The sequence below is a fragment of the Pimephales promelas genome, chromosome 3 (genome assembly GCF_988280905.1).
Source record: "Pimephales promelas chromosome 3, fPimPro1.hap1.1, whole genome shotgun sequence".
Classification (NCBI taxonomy): domain Eukaryota; kingdom Metazoa; phylum Chordata; class Actinopteri; order Cypriniformes; family Leuciscidae; genus Pimephales; species Pimephales promelas.
In genome coordinates this window covers 47,989,371-48,012,940 of record NC_142771.1, presented here as the reverse complement: position 1 = coordinate 48,012,940, position 23,570 = coordinate 47,989,371, and the positions used below count along the sequence as shown (strand labels likewise).

The following is a 23,570-nucleotide window of genomic DNA, read 5'->3' as shown; positions in this document are numbered from 1 at the left end:
GCTAAAATTTTTTGAGTGGTTTTCTGTTGAGCAGGTCAGAACACTTGCAGGGCGATTTGCGGTGTAAATTCTTTAAAAAAGGACTAAAACAAAACAAATGACAATTGAAGTTTCCTGTAGAGTAATAAAAAATGTTTAGTCTGCCAACAAAAATAGCAGCTTTTTGCCATTTTAAGGACAGTGGGCAGTCTATCGTTTCAGTCGCTTTTGAACAAGCGTACGCTAAAAGAGGTCGGACTGTCTTCCAAGTTAAGTTTCTGTAGTGTAGTGGTTATCACGTTCGCTTTACACGCGAAAGGTCCTCAGTTCGAAACTGGGCGGAAACAAGTAAAGGGGTTTTTAATATACGTGCTGAAATTCGCAACAAAGTTTTTGGACTATTGAAATTAGGTGAGGGCAATTGTACCAAAGAGCTGTAGGCAGACTGCCATTCCGAATGAGCTCTTATCTGTTGTTTGTGGAATTTAAACAGCTTGTCACAATGCTTGCAGGAAAGATTATGGGATGGAGCCATTTTCGAAAAAGCACATGTCTTACATAAGGAGGTTTCTGTAGTGTAGTGGTCATCACGTTCGCCTAACACGCGAAAGGTCCTCTGTTCGAAACCGAGCAGAAACAGCAATTGGCTTTTGGCAGAAAATTTAAACTGTTTGCCACAACAGGAGGGCTCAGCTCACTTTTCCTTTATACACTTTTTAACAAGCCTGCACCAGAAGATTTCTGCCTGCACCTACAGGGCATGTTTCCGTAGTGTAGTGGTTATCACGTTCGCCTCACACGCGAAAGGTCCCCAGTTCGAAACTGGGCGGAAACTGTGGATGGTCTTTGCTAAAATTTTTTGAGTGGTTTTCTGTTGAGCAGGTCAGAACACTTGCAGGGCGATTTGCGGTGTAAATTCTTTAGAAAAGGACTAAAACAAAACAAATGACCATTGAAGTTTCCTGTAGAGTAATAAAAAATGTTTAGTCTGCCAACAATAATAGCAGCTTTTTGCCATTTTAAGGACAGTGGGCAGTCTATCGTTTCAGTCGCTTTTGAACAAGCGTACGCTAAAAGAGGTCGGACTGTCTTCCAAGTTAAGTTTCCGTAGTGTAGTGGTTATCACGTTCGCTTTACACGTGAAAGGTCCTCAGTTCAAAACTGGGCGGAAACAAGTAAAGGGGTTTTTAATATACGTGCTGAAATTCGCAACAAAGTTTTTGGACTATTGAAATTAGGTGAGGGCAATTGTACCAAAGAGCTGTAGGCAGACTGCCATTCCGAATGAGCTCTTATCTGTTGTTTGTGGAATTTAAACAGCTTGTCACAATGCTTGCAGGAAAGATTATGGGATGGAGCCATTTTCAAAAAAGCACATGTCTTACATACGGAGGTTTCTGTAGTGGTCATCACGTTCGCCTAACACGCGAAAGGTCCTCGGTTCGAAACCGAGCAGAAACAGCAATTGGCTTTTGGCAGAAAATTTAAACTGTTTGCCACAACAGGAGGGCTCAGCTCACTTTTCCTTTATACACTTTTTAAAAAGCCTGCACCAGAAGATTTCTGCCTGCACCTACAGGTCATGTTTCCGTAGTGTAGTGGTTATCACGTTCGCCTCACACGCGAACGGTCCCCAGTTCGAAACTGGGCGGAAACTGTGGATGGTCTTTGCAAAAATTTTTTGAGTGGTTTTCTGTTGAGCAGGTCAGAACACTTGCAGGGCGATTTGCGGTGTAAATTCTTTAGAAAAGGACTAAAACAAAACAAATGACCATTGAAGTTTCCTGTAGAGTAATAAAAAATGTTTAGTCTGCCAACAAAAATAGCAGCTTTTTGCCATTTTAAGGACAGTGGGCAGTCTATCGTTTCAGTCGCTTTTGAACAAGCGTACGCTAAAAGAGGTCGGACTGTCTTCCAAGTTAAGTTTCCGTAGTGAAGTGGTTATCACGTTCGCTTTACACGCGAAAGGTCCTCAGTTCGAAACTGGGCGGAAACAAGTAAAGGGGTTTTTAATATACGTGCTGAAATTCGCAACAAAGTTTTTGGACTATTGAAATTAGGTGAGGGCAATTGTACCAAAGAGCTGTAGGCAGACTGCCATTCCGAATGAGCTCTTATCTGTTGTTTGTGGAATTTAAACAGCTTGTCACAATACTTGCAGGAAAGATTATGGGATGGAGCCATTTTCGAAAAAGCACATGTCTTACATGAGGAGGTTTCTGTAGTGTAGTGGTCATCACGTTCGCCTAACACGCGAAAGGTCCTCGGTTCGAAACCGAGCAGAAACAGCAATTGGCTTCTGGCAGAAAATTTAAACGGTTTGCCACAACAGGAGGGCTCAGCTCACTTTTCCTTTATACACTTTTTAACAAGCCTGCACCAGATGATTTCTGCCTGCACCTACAGGGCATGGTTCCGTAGTGTAGTGGTTATCACGTTCGCCTCACACGCGAAAGGTCCCCAGTTCGAAACTGGGCGGAAACTGTGGATGGTCTTTGCTAACATTTTTTGAGTGGTTTTCTGTTGAGCAGGTCAGAACACTTGCAGGGCGATTTGCGGTGTAAATTCTTTAAAAAAGGACTAAAACAAAACAAATGACCATTGAAGTTTCCTGTAGAGTAATAAAAAATGTTTAGTCTGCCAACAAAAATAGCAGCTTTTTGCCATTTTTTAGGACAGTGGGCAGTCTATCGTTTCAGTCGCTTTTGAACAAGCGTACGCTAAAAGAGGTCGGACTGTCTTCCAAGTTAAGTTTCCGTAGTGTAGTGGTTATCACGTTCGCTTTACACGCGAAAGGTCCTCAGTTCGAAACTGGGCGGAAACAATTAAAGGGGTTTTTAATATACGTGCTGAAATTCGCGACAAAGTTTTTGGACTATTGAAATTAGGTGAGGGCAATTGTACCAAAGAGCTGTAGGCAGACTGTCATTCCGAATGAGCTCTTATCTGTTGTTTGTGGAATTTAAACAGCTTGTCACAATGCTTGCAGGAAAGATTATGGGATGGAGGCATTTTCGAAAAAGCACATGTCTTAGATAAGGAGGTTTCTGTAGTGTAGTGGTTATCACGTTCGCCTCACACGCGAAAGGTCCCCAGTTCGAAACTGGGCGGAAACTGTGGATGGTCTTTGCTAACATTTTTCTAGTGGTTTTCTGTTGAGCAGGTCAGAACACTTGCAGGGCGATTTGCAGTGTAAATTCTTTAGAAAAGGACTAAAACAAAACAAATGACCATTGAAGTTTCCTTTAGAGTAATAAAAAATGTTTAGTCTGCCAACAAAAATAGCAGCTTTTTGCCATTTTAAGGACAGTGGGCAGTCTATCGTTTCAGTCGCTTTTGACCATCCGTAGTGTTAAGCACTACCATAGAGAATGAATGGGAAAAGTTAAGGGAAGTTAAGCTTAACCATTTTCGGCTCCCGCGCGGGAGACCCGGGTCCGATTCCGGGCCAATGCAAAAAGATAATTTTGAAGTCCCACCGGTCTGGTTCTTTAAAGCTTTTGTATGTAACTTCTGCTAACTCAAGATCAACAAGTGTTCCTTATCTTCCATCTCTTATGCAACCAATAAAGCATAACCTCCCTACCTGTTCTTAGCGATCACTCAAGGACGTGTCTGTTTGAGGTTGTCGAGCATTGGTGGTTCAGTGGTAGAATTCTCGCTTCCCAAGCGGGAGACCCGGGTCCGATTCCCGGCCAATGCAAAAAGATTATTTTGAAGTCCCAGCGGTCTGGTTCTTTAAAGCTTTTGTATGTAACTTCTGCTAACTGAAGATCAACAAGTGTTCCTTATCTTCCATCTCTTATGCATCCAATAAAGCATAACCTCCCTACCTGTTCTTAGCGATCACTCAAGGACGTGTCTGTTTGGGGTTGTCGAGCATTGGTGGTTCAGTGGTAGAATTCTTGCCTGCCACGCGGGAGACCCGGGTCCGATTCCCGGCCAATGCAGAAAGTTAGTTCAGAAGTCCCAGCGGTCTGGTTCTTTAAAGCTTTTGTATGTAACTTCTGCTAACTCAAGATCAACAAGTGTTCCTTATCTTCCATCTCTTATGCAACCATGAAGCATAACCTCACTAGCTGTTCTTAGCGATCACTCAAGGACGTGTCTGTTTGAGGTTGTCGAGCATTGGTGGTTCAGTGGTAGAATTGTCGCCTGCCACGTGGGAGCCCCGAGTCCGATTCCCGGCCAATGCAGAAAGTTAGTTCAGAAGTCCCAGCGGTCTGGTTCTTTAAAGCTTTTGTGTGTAACTTCTGCAAACTCAAGATCAACAAGTGTTCCTTATCTTTTATCTCTTATGCAACCCATGAAGCTTAACCACACTAGCTGTTCTTAGCGATCACTCAAGGACGTGTCTGTTTGGGGTTGTCGAGCATTGGTGGTTCAGTGGTAGAATCCTCGCCTGCCACGCGGGAAACCCGGGTCCGATTCCTGGCCAATGCGGAAAGTTAGTTCAGATGTCCCAGCGGGCTGGTTCTTTAAAGCTTTTGTATGTAACTTCTGCTAACTCAAGATCAACAAGTGTTCCTAATCTTCCATCTCTTATGCAACCAATAAAGCATAACCTCTCTAATAGAAAATTTATTTTCTTTGTATATCTTGAAACATATATCTGCTTGAGTGGTTTGTGAAGTTGCAAGATGCATCATCATCTCCTTTGCAAATAGTTCAATAGTGTCTGCTTTGCAAAGAGGTCAATAGGACAGTACAAAAAGACAGAATGGTCTGTCTTTCTTAGCAATAGATAATTTTTAATGGCATCAAGAACAAGACATGTTTGGTTAGGTGTTGTTTCTTAAGTGACATATGTGCTGACTGTGGAGATGCATAGAACTCAGGGGCCTTAGTCCAAAGATAAGACGAGGAGGAGGTACACCTAGGAGGTTGATCTTTTGGGTATATAAACTCTGTAAAATGAGAAGACATTTGCCCTTCTCATATCAGACTCTGTGTGTGAACTGCCTTTCTTGCAAGAAATAAATACTTACACTTATAACTTTCGAGATCTTCATTTGTTCTTCAACTGTTGTTTAAGATGTTGATAAAAGAATTTCCACAACAATATGGCGACGAGGATGGGATCGCAAAACTGATGACCTCCGTGGAAGAATCAATTGACTGATCATCCCAAAGACAAAAAGTCTATGGCTCCAAACCCCCAACTTTGAGGGACGGGAGAATTGTGAACACCACGGAAGGTCTAGGTGGACGCGATTACGATTAAAAGAAATCACGCTGCAAAAAGCATGGTGAGAAAACATTTTTTTTACACTAAAAAGATATTCCAAAATAGTCAGTGAGACGTGCACATTTCCCCAAAGAGTCAGTGAGACGTGGGAGTCTCAATAAAGTCCAATAATGACGATTATTGGCAGGCGCGTGTGTGACGACGCGGGGAAAGTCTCAAAGGAAAGACCAGTGGTGACGGACTACTGGCAGCGTGAGTGATGACGCGGGAAATTTTCAGTAAGTCATCTGAAAAAAGTCTAATTAGTGTAAATTAAATAATAATAAAAAAATAAATAAAAATTAAAAAATAAAAAAATAAATAAAAATAATAATAATGGGTAGTTGTAAAAGTAAAGAGTCGTTGGAGACAGTGAATTTCTCGAAAATAAATTTTAGTTCTATGACAAAGAAAAATGGAACATGGTGGCATCACAGGATACCACAGATAATTGAAAAATATGGGTTTAATGGGGGTTTGAGTGTAACCCATCTGCAAAAGACCAAAGAAAATTGGACAAAAGCAAGTCCAAAAAGAAAAGAAAAAGATATTTATGACCTTGATGGTCAAATTATAGATTTATGGTTAAATGAGACAATTAACAGACAAAGAAGACAAATAAATGCAGCATTGGCACCATTAGAAAGTGCAGATAGTAAAGATGCTAAGGCAGAACAAGCCAGGAAAACTTTGCTTAATTCTGTTTCTTTTTCTTCCGAGGAAATGAGATGTATGAAAAATCGCCTGGCTGAGGATGACCACTATCCGGCTCCCCGGTCCCCCTTCCAACCACAACCGCAAGAACAGCCAGGAGCGGCTGGAGGACAAGATCCTGACAAAGATGAAAAAGAAAAAGACAGGTCAACATCTGCCTATCCAGACCTGACAGCTCCAGCTACAGTCCTCTCTCCTCCTCCTGCCTACACTCCTCCAGCTAGAAAATTTAAAAAGAGGTCCAAGAGAGAACTCCAGAACAAAACACCAAAGGCAAGTCAAGGTAGAGGATTTCAAGGTCCTCAAACCAGATCATTGACAAGAGATGATTCAGGAAGGAGATTTCTGATCCTGAATGCGGAGGACGACTATAACACGTTGGAGGAGGAAGATGAAAAGTACGACGAGATGATGATCAGAGCACCTATGATCGAAGTTGCAGGACATGAAGGTCCAATCCTGATCCACAGACCATGGATACAGGCAGATATCAAAGAAGCAGCCTGCCATCTGTCTGACCTGGATGCAGGAGGAAAACAGCTGGGTGAGGAAATTGAAGCATTCTGCAAAGAATTTAGACCCACCATTGATGAACTGATAAGACTTTTGAAGCTGAAACATGGTCCTACCAAATTGTCAAAAATGACTGGCCGTTGTCCCACAGACGCACGTCTGGTGAACCCAATCTGGGAAGACGAGACCAACTCTACCTATGTGAACAAAGTCAACGAGCTAAAAACCACACTTGAAACAGTGTTTCCAGCGCACGTCCACACCGACAAGATCAGAGCATGTAAGCAGAAAGACGGAGAGGACACCGAAGATTTTTTTTCAAAGACTGAAAGCAGTATTTGACCGGTGCAGTGGTTTGACTGAACCAAGTCCACCAGCTGGGGGGGCTGCGGTCCCAACTGGCATAAGTACGTATGAAGAATACTTAAAAACTGTTTTTCTGGATAGCCTGGACCATGAAATAGGAAAAAGGGTCAAAATATCTTGTGTGGGCTACCATCAAGCGCGCCTGGAAGAAATCCGACGACACGCAAACCATCAACAACAGCTGCTGAAAGATCAAGCCAAGAATAAGCAGAAAAAGACTGTAAAAGACACTCAACTAGCTCTGCTGAAAATGGGAGGTTTGATAATGGAAAATCATCCAAGAGGAGGAGGAGATGGAGGTAAAAGAGGAAGAGGACGAGGAATGGGTAACAGGGTCCTTTACGACCCTGAAGTCTGTTTTAATTGCAGACAAAAGGGACACTGGAAAAATGACTGTCCACATCCTCTGAATCAAGTGGAATTTCAACTACAATTATTTCAGAAACATCAACAACCAAATAAGCAAGGAGATTGAGAGGGGGAGGGGAGCGACGGTGAGAGGTCTGACTCCCAGGTGGTAACTATGTCTTATTTCTATTTCTGCTTCCTGCAATGAAGAAATCTTGCTTGCAAACAATGATCAAATTTATAAAGCATTCACAAAACTACCAATGATTGAAGTAAAAGTTGAGGCCAGAAAAGTTAAGTTTTAATAGATTTTGGAGCAACAAACTCTGTAGTTAAACATACTGAATTGCCTGATTTAACTGTATTATCTGATAAATGGGCAACCTCCAGGAGTGCCACAGGGCATCTGGAGAGGGAACCATATACTGCAGATTTGTCTTGTCAGATTGGTGATCACTCATTTGCGCATGCTTTTCTTTAAAAAAAAAAAAAAAAAAAAAAAAAACTTGCCCATGTAATCTGCTGGGTAGAGATTTAATGTGTAAATTGAAGATGAACTTGTATTGTGATGACAATGGCCTCACTGCTGATATGACTATGATACAAATACCTGCTGAAATATTGTATGTGCTTGAATGGAGCACTCCTCAAAGTGGTTTAAAAACAAAAGCCACAAATAGGATGCCTGCTGACCATGATTTCATGGAAGAAAGTAATTTGCATTGTACATGTCATATCAGCAATGAGCCAGATGAATTTTTTGCTGTAAAATGGATTAAAATGGAAATTGAGGAACTGCAGTCCTCAGTGCTATTTTGGTCAAGTTGTGTGCTGTAAAGATTGAATTGACTGATAGGCAGCTAGCGCTTTATGATGTGGTGGGGGCCGTCCCACACATCTCCCTTGCAAAGCCACACAAAGTGGGAAGATTTGGGGCTGTTTGTGAAACACTGTGACTCATTAACAGACTGGTTTCTGACCACTGATAAAAATGTGTGGCAGTCCAGGAGTACAGGGTTTTACAAACAGTCATTAAGTAAACACATTAAGGGATTTAGGACAGTTGAAGTGTTGTGTGACTTTGCAATGATAAAGAATGAAGAAATGTCTATTCCCGAGGGTTTACAGTAGAAGCAGTTCCACAGGGACTCTGGGCACGTGACAAATATGATGTATGTCTGATTAAAGGGATCCCGTTAAGATCACTCCAAAAATTGATTACAGACCTAAGAGAATGCAATATGCTATAAAACAAGAGGCTATTGATGGTATCACCCCTGTATTTAATTCATTACTGGAAAGGGGCGTGTTTGTGCCGTGTCCAGATTCACCTGTCAGAACACCTATTTTTCCTTAAAAAAAAATTATAATAAAAAAAAATTATAAAACAATAAAAAAATAATAATAATAATAATAAAAAAAAAAAAAAAAAAAAAAAATCAGAAGGCCAGAGCTCCGATCCTGCCAAATTCATATCCGATACTGTCTCAAATTTCACCAAAGACAGTCTGTTACACTGTGGTAGATATTTCAAATGCCTTTGTTACGAACTGCTCCGAGACTTGGAGATGAACATCCAAATGCAGCTTTATTTAAGATTAGTCGTACAGGCAGGGTCGAGAATTAGCAGACAGGACAATGGAGAATACACAGTGGGAATCCGGGAAACAAGCAGAGGTCAGGGCAGGCAGCAGTAATCAAAATCCAAGAACAATCCAACGTCAAAAACCAGAAAACAAAACCGGAAAACGCTCAGAAATGCAGTGTAACACTTAAACAAGACTTCACAAACACTGAACGTGAACACAAGGTATATATAGACACACTAACAGGATGAGACACAGGTGAATGCAATCAGTGAATGAGGTACAGGTGAATGTGATCAGTGATGATGAGTCCGGGCAGTGAGTTCTGGGAAATGTAGTTTGTGTGAAACATAGTCTTATCTGGAGTGCCCTCTGGTGGCTCAAGAGGGCACTCCAGCTGGTAACCGTTACAGCCTTCTTCAGTGTACCAGTTGATAAAGACTCTCAGTTTTGGTTCGCTTTCAATTTCAATGGTAAACCATATACATTCACACGATTGTGCCAAGGTTTTTGCAAAAATCCAACAATTTATAACGAAACGCTGAAATGAAGATTAGAGCCATTACACCTGCCAGAAGGTGTTGCCCTGTTGAAATGTCACATTCCAGGTATGTGGAGAGGACCTGATGGCAAGCCATGTTTAACTAAACATTTCTTTTCAGCTTATGCTAGGTTGACGCATGGATTGGACCATTCGTCAAAAGCGGGGATGCTGAAATGTATGCAAAATAACTGGTTTACAAAAGATTTTTCCACAGTGGCCCAGGAGTATTGCAGCAGGTGCATGATTTGTGCAATAAACAATGGGGGTAAGGGTCAGGCAATGAAACTAGTGGGGTATCCCAGCCCAGACAAATCTTTCAGTCACGTCATGATTGACAACATTGAATTAACACCAAGTGAAGTGAAGAAATACTGTGTGGTCGCAGTAGACATGTTTTCAAAATGGACAAAAGCATTGCCCATAGCACTCACATACATGCGAATGAGACACAGAGGGAGGGTAAATCTCTCCCCATTTGAAATCCTTTTTGGAAGACCGCCACACATGGGCTGGGAACCACACGATCAAAGAACATTGCCTGACACTGCTTTGTGTGAAAAAGATATGTTGAATTATTGTGTTGAACTGGATAAGGTTTTCTGTGATATATCTAGACAGGTAAAGGCAACTGTTCCGGAGGTGGCAGACGGACCTCTGCAGTCCATCCGTCCAGGGGATTTCGTGGTCATCAAGGACTTTAGAAGGAAGCACTGGAGACAAAAGAGGTGGCAAGGGCCATACCAGGTGCTACTGGTCATTCACACTGCCGTGAAGGTCGGGGAGGAGGTGCCATGGATCCATGGAACGCACTGTCGGAAAGTGCCGGAGCCATTAACGGGAGAGCCATTCCCCACACAGCCCGAGAATCTGGGTATTCAAAGCAATTATTTTGGGCCTGTTCAGTGGCTGATTTTTCAACCCAGCACTATAGCCACTGGCCCAAGGATTAAGGATTGTGTAAACGACCCAAGCATACTAGGGGTGGTGCGAACACATGAAAAAGAACTTTATTCAGTCGACGGTGAAGGAGTCGGAGTGACATTTCTTAGCACCACTCAACCAGGACTCAGATCTTACATCTACAGACCAACTGGAACATTTGCATTTACACAAGAACACTTTTTGGCCTGGCATGGTAATGCCAGGTGGCAGTATATTACTAAATGTTATCCTCTTAATTAGTGGGTGCCTCCAGGTAGTTGTACAGGACGGCATCCAATTGGGTATAGTAAAAGGGAAAGGATCAAAACTTACAATAGTATGTGACCCCATCACAGCATTGGGAAATGCACAGGAAGAAGCTATTAAAGAGTGGGGTAAAACTATGTATTTCTGTAAGGAACCATGTGGCTGGAAGGATGTTTATGGAGGTAGATATTTTGTGTGGTGGACTTCAGGGAAAGGCACATATGTCCCACTTACTATAACAATGAATGATCAACCATCTGAGCAAGGGAAATTTGGCCCAGTGCTGAATAGCAAAAGCATAGAAGAAGAAGAACATGGTTAGAACAACAATTTGATCTGAATCATAAAGATAGGACAGTTCTGCATGGTAGAGCACAATGTGGGGGTAACAAAGCCTGTATGTTGAGTGTTTTGCAGAGACAATCACTGGAGATAAAGGAATCATGTTGGTGGTGTCTACAGATGGATAGAACTTGGAAAGCACACCCGTTTAAAAGCCAACACCTGAACAAATTAAAGAGGCTAATTTTGTGTGGAATGTGGGAAACATTGAGACTGACGGAGGAAGTGAAAAATGAAGTAGTGCAGAAAAGGATGTCAGCTGTACAAATCCAACAGAGCATTACACAGGTGGGAAAAAGAATGTTTTGGAAGTGAAGCCACAGGTTGGAGATATGTGTGTGTGTGTGTGTGTGCGTGTGTGTGTGTGTGTGTGTGTGTGTGTGTGTGTGTGTAGAAAAAGAGGGAAAGAAGTAGATGAGAAGAGACTGATAAAGTTGGGACAATCGTATTGTCATACGGAAAAAGACTTGACGGATAAAGGATGTGATATAGAGGGAAAAAGTATTGATTGCTCTTTGACTAAGAGTTTGTTTAATGACAGCACAGCTGCTACAGTGTGGGTATGTGGACAAAACACATATCACTCTTCACCCAAAGATTGGATTGGGTGCTGTTATCCAGCTCTTTTAGACGTAGGTACCAGTATATACAGGATAGATGGTAAACAACAACTGAATGATAACCACAGGGAGAAAAGAGAAGTGTCAAAAAGTATGCCTATGATGTACCAAGGTACAAAGCTATGGGATCCATGGACTAGTAGAGTTGCAATGACAGGATGGTCTTTCTTAGCAGGGGGAGAAACTGCTGCGAGTCTGTTAAAGATTAATGGGTTAGCATGGCAGGTTTTAAAACTAGCTAACAAGACTGAAGATGCTTTAAATTTTCTGGATGAGTGGTTCATGGGCCTAGAAGGATGGTCGAGATGGTTAATATCTGTAGTTGCTCCTGTACTAGGTATAACATTGACTGCAATTCCATGTGTGGTTTCTTGTACCAAATCGATGGTTTCCAGAATTGCAACTAATAGCCTAATGGAAATAGACCTGGGGGGTGAATATGTAACAATGACAGCATGTAGAACATGTAACATCCCGATGGACGTGGAAAATTATGTTGATGAAATTTTGTAGGGTGTGGAAGTAAATGCTTATGAATGTGACTAATGAAAATGTTATGGGAAAAGTCAAACCAGCAAACTATGACGATGGAAGAATATCAAATTATGTGGAGTTTACTTCTTCTTAATTTTATTTTACATTCATTTTTCTTTCTTATTTTTGTATTATGATTACTTTTATGAAAGGAAATTTTCTGGCTTGTTTTTTATTTTCAAGATATGACAAAAAGAGTGGAATGTAATAGAAAATTTATTTTCTTTCTATATCTTGAAACATATATCTGCTTGAGTGGTTTGTGAAGTTGCAAGATGCATCATCATCTCCTTTGCAAATAGTTCAATAGTGTCCGCTTTGCAAAGAGGTCAATAGGACAGTACAAAAAGACAGAATGGTCTGTCTTTCTTAGCAATAGATAATTTTGAGTGCATCAAGAACAAGACATGTTTGGTTAGGTGTTGCTTCTTAAGTGACATATGTGCTGACTGTGGAGATGCATAGAACTCAGGGGCCTTAGTCCAAAGATAAGACGAGGAGGAGGTACACCTAGGAGGTTGATCTTTTGGGTATATAAACTCTGTAAAATGAGAAGACATTTGCCCTTCTCATATCAGACTCTGTCTGTGTGTGAACTGCCTTTCTTGCAAGAAATAAATACTAACACTTATAACTTTCGAGATCTTCATTTGTTCTTCAACTGTTGTTTAAGATGTTGATAAAAGAATTTCCACAACAGTAGCTTACGTCTGCGGATGATCTCTTGTGGATATTGGTCGTTGAGTCCGTAATTAGTCCCTTTGAGCTGCCGTCCTTGTCGCTGAACCAGTACTTTTTGCTTGAAATGTTCAAATTTGGCAATGATGGGGCGGGAACTGGTGGCGTTGACGAGTTTCTGTCCTATACGGGGAACGCGGTGGAAGGTGATGTGCTCCACAGTCTCTGGTGCAAGTTTGAGCTGATTAACCAAGAAGTCCTTAACAGATTTTTCGTGGTCTTCGGTGGATGATTCGGGAATGCAGGAGAAGGTTAGATTGTCTCTCATACTGCGTGACTGTATATCCAGGATAGTTTCTTGCATGGCTTTGTTCTCGGCGATGACGTAAGTAAGTTGAGTGTTTACAGTGGAAAGTTTTGCAGTGAGTGTGTCCACGGAGCTTTTCAGTGAATTATTTTCATCGACTTGTTGTTGACTGTATTCCAGGCTATGACGGAGGTTTTGAAACTCTTTGTGCATGTACTTCGATTAGTGAGAGTCTAGAGTCCAGGTTAGATAATCGCTCGTTGATTGATAAAAGTATGTCGGAACAGCAGTTTGTTTTGATCAGGGTGGATGCTGGTGATGTTGGTGACGGCGGTGAATCGGTTGATACGGGAGAAGAATCCGAAGTGCGTGGTTTTTTGGCTTTGCGTGATCACCCCATTGTAAACAGTCTGTTTAAGTGATGATCAATGTAATCCTCCAGTTGGTCCAGGTCTGAGATGAAATCCAGGTTTTGAGTTAGGTTTAAAGTGAGTGATGTTGTTACGAAAAAAAATGAGAGAGAGAGAAGGAAAAAAAAACAAAACTAAAAAGGTTTTTTATCTTTTTCTAGCAGCGGCGCGCTGCCATGAATTTTCGCACCCAACGCACACACACACACCCACTACGTCAGTACGTCATCATGCTCCATCCTAGAAATGTTTAAAAACAGAGAAATATGAAGCTAATACGATGTTTAGACAGAGCAGCCTTTGAGCAAACAAACACAAAGCACAGCAGGCAGCGAGGCAGACAGGAGAAAACGATCACCGATATAATGTATTGTAACTGGTTTTATTATTTATCAGATGATACAACATCATCAAAGATTGTTTATAAGACGATATGCATCTATAGTAATACATTAAGTGTACATGTATAATGCATTATAAATACAGGCTTTGTTGAAAGAGTTACTGAATATTTTTCATTCCATTTCTTTATTTTGCAGAGATTTGAGTAATAGGGTTGTTCACTGTTCTTTATTTTATCAATAAATCATACACCTTATGAAAGTCCTATCAGGCCAAACCACCACTTCCTCAAATATATATTGCAATATATATAAGTTGCAATGGTCAAATTTCGATGACATTCCATACTGCTTTCTTTGTAGTTTTACTGATAAGTAATCATACCATATTCACATCTAATTTTATTTAAACATTTTCGTAAAATATCAACATGATGCTAGTAATTACCCCAGAAAGCCTAAAACTATGCAGGAAGTGCAAGCATTATACCGTTATTATTATTTTAAACATTGTTCAGAATATAAACAATAATGTCTTCATACTGATACTATTAGATGTGTTAATTAATTAGAAGTTAATTCATACATTTTCATACATCTTTGTTGTAACTTCAGACCAAACTTAAAAATACCTTTATCATGATTTCTTTAGTCAGAATAATAAATTGTCTCAATATACTGAAAAAAGAAAATTAGATACAAAATGTGTTCCCCTGTCTTTTCATGTTCAGCTGTTCCCTGTTTTGTTGATTAGTCTCCCCAGGTGTTTCTGATTAGCCATGCCACCTTGTTATCTTGTTTAGCTTGTTTGTCTGTGTATTTATACCTCTGTTCTCCAGTTGTTGTTTGTTGCTTGCTGTAGATGTTCCTTGTTCCTGCCCTGAGTTCCTTGTGATGTAATTTTCCCTGGATTACCTGTTCATTTAATTAAAGTGCTTGCGTTTTGATTCACTCTCCGCTTTATTCCTGGCCCTGACGTTACAGTTAAGTCCAGTCAGAATTTTCTGCATAACCCAATTTATCATAATGATATGTAGGCTTACTGTTAATACAGAGGATGCAGGAATCCTAAAAATTTGAGTTTGGTGAACTGTAGTAGTAATATTGCACTTCAAAAGTTCATGAATTTCCTAAAAAAATATTATTTGTTTTGAGGCTTCAAAAAGACTGCTGTGGGGAAATACAAATCCCCATTACAAGTATGTGGAATTGCTCTCATCTTCCCTCTGATCTTCGTCAACACAGTTCACCTCCAGGACTTTGATAACAGTTGCCAGTGTGCTATTTGGATCCAGTAGAGTCACTAAAGGGACATTCAAACCTCTATCCTTGAAGATAAGATTCTGCAGAGTCATGGCTAACATTGAATCAATGCCTAAATCGAAAAGATGAACATCATCATTCAGCTCGTCCATCTCAACACCAGTCGTTTCACTAATCATGAACCTCAGATAATCACGTGGTGAGGATGACGTCATGGGTAGTTCAGTTCTAGATATGAACACTCCGGCTTTACTAATAGCTTCCTGTGCTATTTTGAACAAGCGTACACTCAGGGATTTGTTCTGACTGAGGATGTTATTCCAGCTGTTTTTAAAATTGAACCTACATACAACTTGTTGAGGTTTGTTGATCAAGAGACACTGCTCAAGACTTTCATGGATTTCTGGAATCTCCAAAAGCATGATTCCCTTTGCCTCCAGAAATCTTTGGAAATGGACTTTGTTCAGAAGAAGGCCAAGATTTAAAGCCCCCCAATTAATGGACTGTCCAGAAAGACCAATGTTTCTGCGGTACTGACAGAAAGTGTCCATGAATGTATTAGCTGCAGCATAATTAGTTTGTGAGGCATTGCCAATGAAGGCAGAGATGGAGGAATAGCACACAAAGTAATCCAGTTTGCACTGTATGGTAGAACGGTGAAGGTTAATCACTCCGTTTACTTTTGGTTTCATAACTTTCTCATAAAGAGATTTGTCAAGACGTTCAATCAGCCCATCATGCAGGACAACCGCACTGTGAAACACCCCTTTGATGGGACTGGATGGAAATAGTTTTCCAATATTAACAATTGTCTGGTCCACTTGCTCAGAAACTGAAACATCACATGGCAGAGATTTAATGACAGAACCCCAATGGCTACTGACCTGACTTATCTCTTGTTGCATTTGAGGGTTTGGATTACTCCTAGACAGAAGGACAATGTTGCCTCCTCCTCTCTGAGCAATGAACTTTACTGTCTCAAAGCCCAACCCTGTTAGACCACCTGTGACAATATAAACTGCATTTTCCTGGAATAGACTGTGTTTAGGCATCACTGGAATGTCAGACAGCTGGTTCTTGGCTTCACTGTTCAGGATGATGAGAGGTAGGATCTGGCATCTGAAGTATGATTCAGATTCTTTTAAAGACGTAAGATCAATGTTTTGAGATTTCACTTTTTGAACAGCTGTTGTGTCTAAAGACAAGGACTTTCTGTCCAAATCCAAGGATTTCAGCCAACGGTAGATTTGTGGCATTTGTGTCTGCAGAGACCATTTCTGCATTACTTGGGACATAAAAAGGACATGGAAGTAGACCTCGTCATTTGTACTGAATGTCGTTGAATTCAATGGGAAATCTACCTGGTTGTCACAGACAAACACGATGTCTTTGATGCATCTAACGCTGCTAGCTACTTCAATGGTTTTTACATTATAAGGAGGTAGAAGGACAGCTCCCACAACCTCACTAAAATCACAAGACAGCTGATCAGCCTGTGTGCTCACTCTGACATTCCAACCTAATCTGTTTGCAATAGCAATCAACACTTTCATCAAAGCTGAATCAGGAACAGTGGAGAAAATACCCAATTTCCTTTGCTGTTTAGCCTGGGGTAAAGCCTTATGCAAGATCTCCCAAGCTAGTACCATAAAAGAGACACAAGGCACGCCATTCAGGAACGAAAACCGTTTTGCTTTGCAGCAAACGTCTGCTGGGAGAACTACTTTAGTGTTGGCAGCCACAGGGTAACAAGACACAACATGATCACCAACTTTAAATTTCCTGACATCTTTACCCACAGCTGTGACAGTGCCACTGAAGTCAAGGGCTAAGAGCTTATGGTTTTCATTTGTGTGCTTGTTCCAGTACAATGTCTTACCTTGATTCAGGTCAGAAATGCTGACTGGAAAGTAATCTGATGAATGAACACAGATTTTACTGAGCTGAAGCTCAATATTTTTTCCTTGAATCAGTACAGTATGATTATCCATTTTTGTTGCAGAGAGATTTGTCATTATATATGGGTCAGATGTTTGCAAAATGAAGTCTTCATTTTGCAATACGTGTATGTTTCTTGAAGAGATTGCCTTGGTTGGCAAAGGTGTGTGGGTGATTTCAGGTTTGAGAATTTTGCCCTCCTTCACTACTAGCTCTGGATATTTGTTACAGGGGTAAGACCTGAGGACCTGGACCAAAGCTTTGATGTCTTCAAAAGTGGCAGAACCCATGTCAATCAGCTGGAAGGAAAGTTGTGGCAACTCAGCTGCACATGCTCTCGTCATGCCTAACAGAACAAACCCAGGGTTTATAAAGTTCACTAGGGTCTCAGACGACCTATAGGTTATTACTCTGATATTGCCTGGGAAATGAAGTGCCTTGAGATATCCGACAATCTTTCTGAAAATCTCACAAAACCCTGCCATACTGTCCAAGACCTTCTCTGATTCAAGAGAGGTTAGGTCTCCATCACCCCACATGAACAAAATTTCTTGAAAGTTTACACTTGAAATTTTCAGTTTTGACAAAAAATATTCCACTCTGCCTTCTAACAGTGTGTTACTGTTTGAAGAAGACACATATCTAGATGTTGGGTCCAAGTACTGTTGCAAAGCTTCAGAAATTCCTACCTGGTCAGAAAAGACCAATGCCTTAATCGGTGTATCAAATCTGATAGCTTCAGAGATGATACTGAAATTGTTATGGTAGAAGTACTCCTCGACTACTTGGGAACGACTTCCTAGCATTCGGATCTTCACATGCATCAATTCAACTAACACTCTACCCTGTTTGTTGGCTAAGCAGCCACAAATGTCAAAATAATCTTCTCTCACATTAACTGCTCTCAGATAAAAAACCATCTCCTCTTGCAATGGTTCAAATACAGTCAGGCTTCCTATTTGTGCAGGAAATTGAGGTCTTGCTGATTGGTCATACCCTATAGTTACAGGAACAATTTGCATGAAATAATCCAAGACCACAGGGTGAAGGTGATAGTCGTGTAATTCAGGAAGTAATTCCTTTGGGACCTTCACAATAGATATCGCCTCTCTGTATTCTTCCCCACAATAAACATCTACCTTATTTCTGAAGACAGACCCATACTCAAATCCTGTTTGACTTAGATTCTTGTAGAGTTCCTCAGTCGTCATGTGGAATGTGCATCTTTTTGAAATACGGTCTACTGAAATGAATTGTTCTTCAGGACATCTACCTGGTTTTGCTTCTACTCTGCCAAATGCAAAGACTGCGGAAGTAGACTGTATTTTAAAGTTACATGTGTTATCAGCCAAATGGTCTGATGGATCTAGATGTACTTTAATATCTGGGGCATTCTGGGTGAAAACGAATGGACTCTGGAATGTTATGCTGAGCTGCAGAGAATTTAGTGGAACCTTAGGTTTTGCGTATGCCATGTAAGTTGCTAAGCCCAACTCTGCATAAAATGCCCCAGGAATAATGGCAACCCCATTGTGCTTGTGGTGCTGCAGAAAGGCCACTGACTCAGAGGATAAATCACAGCTGAACACTGAACTGTCTGTACCCATTTGTGTAACTACTGGATGGTTGCCAGTGTGACTGATCAACGGCAAATGTGAAGCAAAGACATCTCTCTTCACATCATCAAACTGGTATCGTGGATAGGGAACTGGTTCAGTCTCAAAACCGCTGTAGAACATTTCCCAGTCCACTTTAACCCCAAGCTCAAACAGTTTGGAAACAAGAGCAAGCATGGTCTCGTGATCTTTATCAGGATGCACTGAGGGAATCACAGTGAAGTCATTCCCCAGAGTCTCAGTGATGTACCTCTGCAAAGATCTTCTTGGACCAATTTCAACAAATATAACACTCCTTTTGTTTTTAGCTGCAGACTTCACAGCTTGTTCGAATTCAACTGGCTCTCTGATATTCTTTGCCCAATATTCACCAGTAATAAAATCCGAGGAACACAAACTAACACCGGTCACTGTTGAGAACAATTCTGTCTCCAAATTATGTGCCTGCAATGAGCCTATACTCTGTTCCACTTTGGGTAAAATGGGATCCATCTTGTGACTGTGGTATGCTGCAGGTACGTCTAAAATGCGAAGGAACAAATCTTTTCCACTGGCTGAGTTGCTCAAATTCTGTTGCAGCCTGTCAATGTCATCTGCATCTCCTGAGAGGGTGCATGACTGAGGGCTGTTATAAGCAGCCAGACAAATCCTTCCTGAGTAAGATGGAAGAATTTTCAAGACTTCAGAAACAGCCATATTACTGACTACCAGCATCTTCCCTCCTGTCACAGTGCTTTGCAAAGAACTTCGATAGTGTATGACTTTCACTGCATCTTCAAGTGACAGCAAACCAGAACAATGAGCTGCAGCGACTTCTCCAATAGAGTGCCCCAAAACAGCATCAGGACTGATGCCCCAGTGTTGTAGAAGTTTGACAACAGCAACCTGAATAGCAAACAGAAGAGGCTGGACAATCTTTGGATCAGATGGCTCTGTACTTTTCTCAGATTCACTTTCCAACATCTGTATCAGATTCAAACTTCTGTGTCTTTGCAACAAAGTTTCAATCTTTACGATTTCCTCTCTGAAAACTGGCTCTTGTTTTAGGAGCTGCTTGCACATACCCTGATATGTAACACCATTGCCACAAAACACAAAAACTAGCTTGGAGTCGGTCTTTGATTGTGCAAGCTTTTTCTCTACAGCAGCAGTAAGTTTCTCTTGCAGATCTGCCAATGATGATGTTTGAATTACTTTCCTGTACTTGTGTTTCAAGTGACTTCTTCTACATGCAGATGTGTACAGTAAAGACTGTAGATCTGATATTTTACCTGTGCTGATCTGTTCTGCTATTTTTTCAATAATAATTTTCATGGATTTTTCGGAGGCTGCAGAGACTACAAAATACTGATGGGATTTGCTGATCAGCTGAGCTTTTGGCTTTTTTGACTGCACATATTGTCTGACAATTGCATGTGCATTTGTTCCACCAAACCCAAAGTTATTGATTCCTGCTGACCTCCCTCCTCTGGGGTCACTGATCCATTTTTCTGCTGTGGTGGGGATTTTAATATTGAGAGATTTAACGTCTATGCTGGAGTCTTCCAAAGAGTAGAACAATGATGGCACAATGGTTTCATGCTGCATCATCAGAAGAACCTTTATGAGCCCTGCAACACCTGCTGCAGATTCTGTGTGTCCAATATTGCCTTTAACAGAACCAATGATGAGTGGCCCTGACTTTTGAGGTCTTGCTTTGGCAATGACTTTTGAGATACTACCTGCCTCTACTGGATCTCCAATTGGAGTCCCAGTCCCATGAGCCTCAATGTACTCGACACTAGTCAAGTCAGTCTCTGAGTAGATTTTTCTAAGAAGCTCCTCCTGCTGTACCATGGATGGTTTGGTGATTGGACTAACGCTGTGGCCGTCTTGATTTACTGCAGTTTTGCTGATGATACCCCAAATATGATCATGGTCCTCAAGAGCCTGTCAAAACATAAATAACTTCTGTTTCTTGGTTATAGTACTTTATCATAAGGTGCATTGTTGTTATGGTGATATGTTTATGTGAGACAATCTCATTGGTTTACCTTTTTCAGAGGCTTTAGGAGAACAATCCCACAGCCTTCACCTCTCCCATATCCATCTGCTTTGCTGCTGAAGGGTTTACTGGTGCCATCAGGGGAGATCATTTTAGCCTTGGAGAGAGCTACAAAAACTAGTGGCTCCAAAATACAGCTCACACCCCCACAGAAGGCCATTTCACAGTCTCCTGTTGAGTGGAACACAGACAGCCAGACATTACAAAAGCTATTAGTGGACTCAAAGGTGCTGTTAAAGACAGAAATTAGATATGTGCTACAATGGACTAATCACACTTAGTTGCAGATTACTATAATACTGCTACAATAATAGAAATTATTTTTTATCGCTGGTATGCAGTAACAGTTGTACCTTACATTATGCACATCCAGTTACAGTTTGCTTACAAAACTGTTTTGTTTTTTTAAGCTAGGATCGTCCTCCTGTGGGTGACACAGTGGATAAGACACATGCCTTTGGTGTTAGAGACCCGGGTTTCGAATCCACTATGAGACACCAATGTGTCCCTGAGCAAGACACTTGACTCCTAGTTGCTCCAGAGGCGTGCGACCTCTGACATATATAGCAATTGTAAGTCGCTTTGGATAAAGGCGTCAGCTAAATGAATAAATGTAAATGTCATCCTTAACTTTATTTTCCCCAAGGGGAAATTTTGCTTGGGCACAGTGCAGAGTTGCTTAATGAAAAAAATAAAGAAAGAAATAAAAAACATCACAAAAGACATTACAAATCACAAAACACATCAAGAAAGAACCTGAGAAGAAAAGAAAAAGTAGACAGAAGAAAAAGGACATTGTCCCATGGATTTGTTCCAGTTCCATGGATTTGTTCCAGTTCCATGGATTAAAGTGCAAGTGAGGTTATTGCACAGAAGTTTGTGTAAAGTGCATTTGCTTAAGGTGCTAGTATGTTTATTGCATGTTGCCCTACATCGTATCGTTCAGCAGCTTAAGGCGAGACACGGCTATAAAGAAAAAGTTGAAAATATACATTAAGATGTTTATTTTATTACATTTTGTTTACTTGCGGCAGTAAATTTCTCCCGAATTTACCAAGAAGTTATAGCATTCCAACGCGTTAGGGCTGGGCGATATATCGAGTATGTACGATGTATCGTTATATTTTTTAAAACGATATGGAATGAGGCAATACCGTTTATATCGATACAGTAGTTTGATATGAGCACATCTGAAAAATAGCGGAGTTTGCAGTGTGAGCTGCTGCAGTGAAAGTAGCTAGGCTACGTAGTACAATTTGTCCTAAACATGACACAAGCTTATATTAATTGCGTCAAAATCACTTTGATATAGTTAACAAGTTTAAGGCAGCTTGCCGCCCGGTCAAATGCTCTGACAGACACTGTTGCTGACTGACAGATATACTTGCGCTGTTTAAATTTCTAAAATTCATGCTTCCTTGAACGAGCGCCGGCGCGCGCATGCGCGTGAATAGTACTACGTAGTACGCAATAATTCTGACTAAAATAAACATATTGCTAAAATATTTGTTGTTGGAGAAAATAAATGTGCCATATGTGGAATTTTAAACCTACAAGTATATATTTTTAATGAAAGTGAAAGTGATTATAATGGGGTAATCAAATGCAGGCTAATATAATTAGTTTGTGCTTTTGTTTTTGTTTTTATTTTCATTTTTAGTTTAGCTTTTAGTCAATATAAAAACAAAAGCTTTTTGCACATGATATATTGCATAGCCTATATTATATTTGTTTCCATATCTCTCAATATCAACATTGTTTGTAGGATTTCATTGGGCCGAATGTGAATATATATATATATATATATATATATATATATATATATATTTTTTTTTTCAATATAAAGATTTTCTTTATCTAAATAGAAAACGTAGAAAGTACCGAGATATATATCGTATATCGCCATTTGACCAAAAAATATCGAGATATGATTTTTTGGCCATATCGCCCAGCCCTACAACGCGTCATGCCGTGACCGTTGCATTTGCTACATTTTGGTGGAGAATGAGGGCAGTTCAACCTAAATTGTAAGCATATGTCAAGAAATTATCTTTTCATTTTTGGTTGCGGATGCGAGATCCGAACCTCCGCGAGTCTGTGTGTGACGTAGGCGTGCCGTGCGCACGTTGAACGCTGCTGCTGCTGTTGTTGTCTGTGAGTGAAGCTCCCAGAGAAAGCCTTTAAAGTCTTGTCTGCCCTATTTGTTTTTTTTATCTTTAAATAAGATATAAGACCTCACACTACAATAAGGTAGGAATTAAGCGTGTTCCTTATTTCCAGAAAAATACCTCGTTATAGCTGTTCGACATCTGCGTGTTCCAGAGTCTTTCACAGAGCTATAACGTTGTGTGTGCGTGTGTGTGTGTTTATATCAGTCAGAGAAGCCGAACGAGATCAAACTGCAGTAATTAAACTAACCCTGTAAGTTAAAATATTTTCCTGTCAGAGCGTCAAGCGTGTTCGTTGTCGAATCTGGTCATAAAGTCTTAAAGTTATTTATCTGATCGCAGTGTGTGTACCATTGCTTTCTCCGTGATAAATGCGTAATGCTTATCTGTTTATTTTATTTGATCGCAGTGCGTGTTCCATTGTGATCTCCGTGATACACACTTAATGCTTAGCTGTTTATTTTATTTGATCACCAGTGCGTGTCCCTCTATCCGTGATCTCCGCGATTAACAGTTAATGCTTTTCTGTTTGTCTGTTCAATTATTTACCATGTAAACACTGCGCGTGTCCGAGTGTAATTGAATAGGAGTTATTTTAAGTTTTAACCAAGTAAAGGTTGTTTTGAAACTGAACCAAGTTAGACCCTGTTGCTTTGTGTGAAACTAAACCTGCACAAAGACGAGATCATCATTGTTCTTATACAGCGCACCGCCGCGTGCTTAAAGTTATCACTCTCAACAAACTGAGTGAAGCCCCATGTCGTAAACCCAGCTACGAGTGTTGTATTTTATTTGAACAGTGTGAGATGCGCCGACATTTCCCGTAATATGATCGTTTGTTACT

At 40.7% G+C, this 23,570-nt stretch overlaps 1 protein-coding gene and 7 non-coding genes across 9 annotated transcripts in view; 7 read left to right on the top strand and 1 right to left on the bottom strand.

The window, feature by feature from the left end:
- The first annotated feature begins 253 nt into the window (after nt 1-253).
- trnav-uac (transfer RNA valine (anticodon UAC)) lies at nt 254-326 on the top strand. Its single transcript has one exon. It is a non-coding gene; the product is annotated as a tRNA-Val (tRNA).
- A 415-nt stretch (nt 327-741) lies between these two features.
- Nucleotides 742-814, top strand: trnav-cac (transfer RNA valine (anticodon CAC)). The gene has a single exon. It is a non-coding gene; the product is annotated as a tRNA-Val (tRNA).
- Nucleotides 815-2,194: 1,380 nt separating this feature from the next.
- On the top strand, nt 2,195-2,267 carry trnav-aac (transfer RNA valine (anticodon AAC)). The gene has a single exon. It is a non-coding gene; the product is annotated as a tRNA-Val (tRNA).
- Nucleotides 2,268-2,730: 463 nt separating this feature from the next.
- Nucleotides 2,731-2,803, top strand: trnav-uac (transfer RNA valine (anticodon UAC)). Its single transcript has one exon. It is a non-coding gene; the product is annotated as a tRNA-Val (tRNA).
- Nucleotides 2,804-3,611: 808 nt separating this feature from the next.
- Nucleotides 3,612-3,682, top strand: trnag-ccc (transfer RNA glycine (anticodon CCC)). The gene has a single exon. It is a non-coding gene; the product is annotated as a tRNA-Gly (tRNA).
- A 176-nt stretch (nt 3,683-3,858) lies between these two features.
- trnag-gcc (transfer RNA glycine (anticodon GCC)) lies at nt 3,859-3,929 on the top strand. The gene has a single exon. It is a non-coding gene; the product is annotated as a tRNA-Gly (tRNA).
- Nucleotides 3,930-4,351: 422 nt separating this feature from the next.
- On the top strand, nt 4,352-4,422 carry trnag-gcc (transfer RNA glycine (anticodon GCC)). Its single transcript has one exon. It is a non-coding gene; the product is annotated as a tRNA-Gly (tRNA).
- A 9,690-nt stretch (nt 4,423-14,112) lies between these two features.
- The window catches only part of LOC120487209 (uncharacterized), a 42,930-nt gene continuing 33,472 nt past the window's right edge, over nt 14,113-23,570 (bottom strand). For both annotated transcript variants that reach the window (XM_039683463.2, XM_039683466.2), the window contains 2 exons: nt 20,548-20,729; nt 14,113-20,443 (listed from right to left, as the gene is read on the bottom strand). In XM_039683463.2, coding sequence (XP_039539397.2) covers nt 14,891-20,443; nt 20,548-20,729 — 5,735 coding nt within the window. In that variant the 3' untranslated portion in view covers nt 14,113-14,890. The remainder of the gene's footprint in view (nt 20,444-20,547; nt 20,730-23,570) is intronic.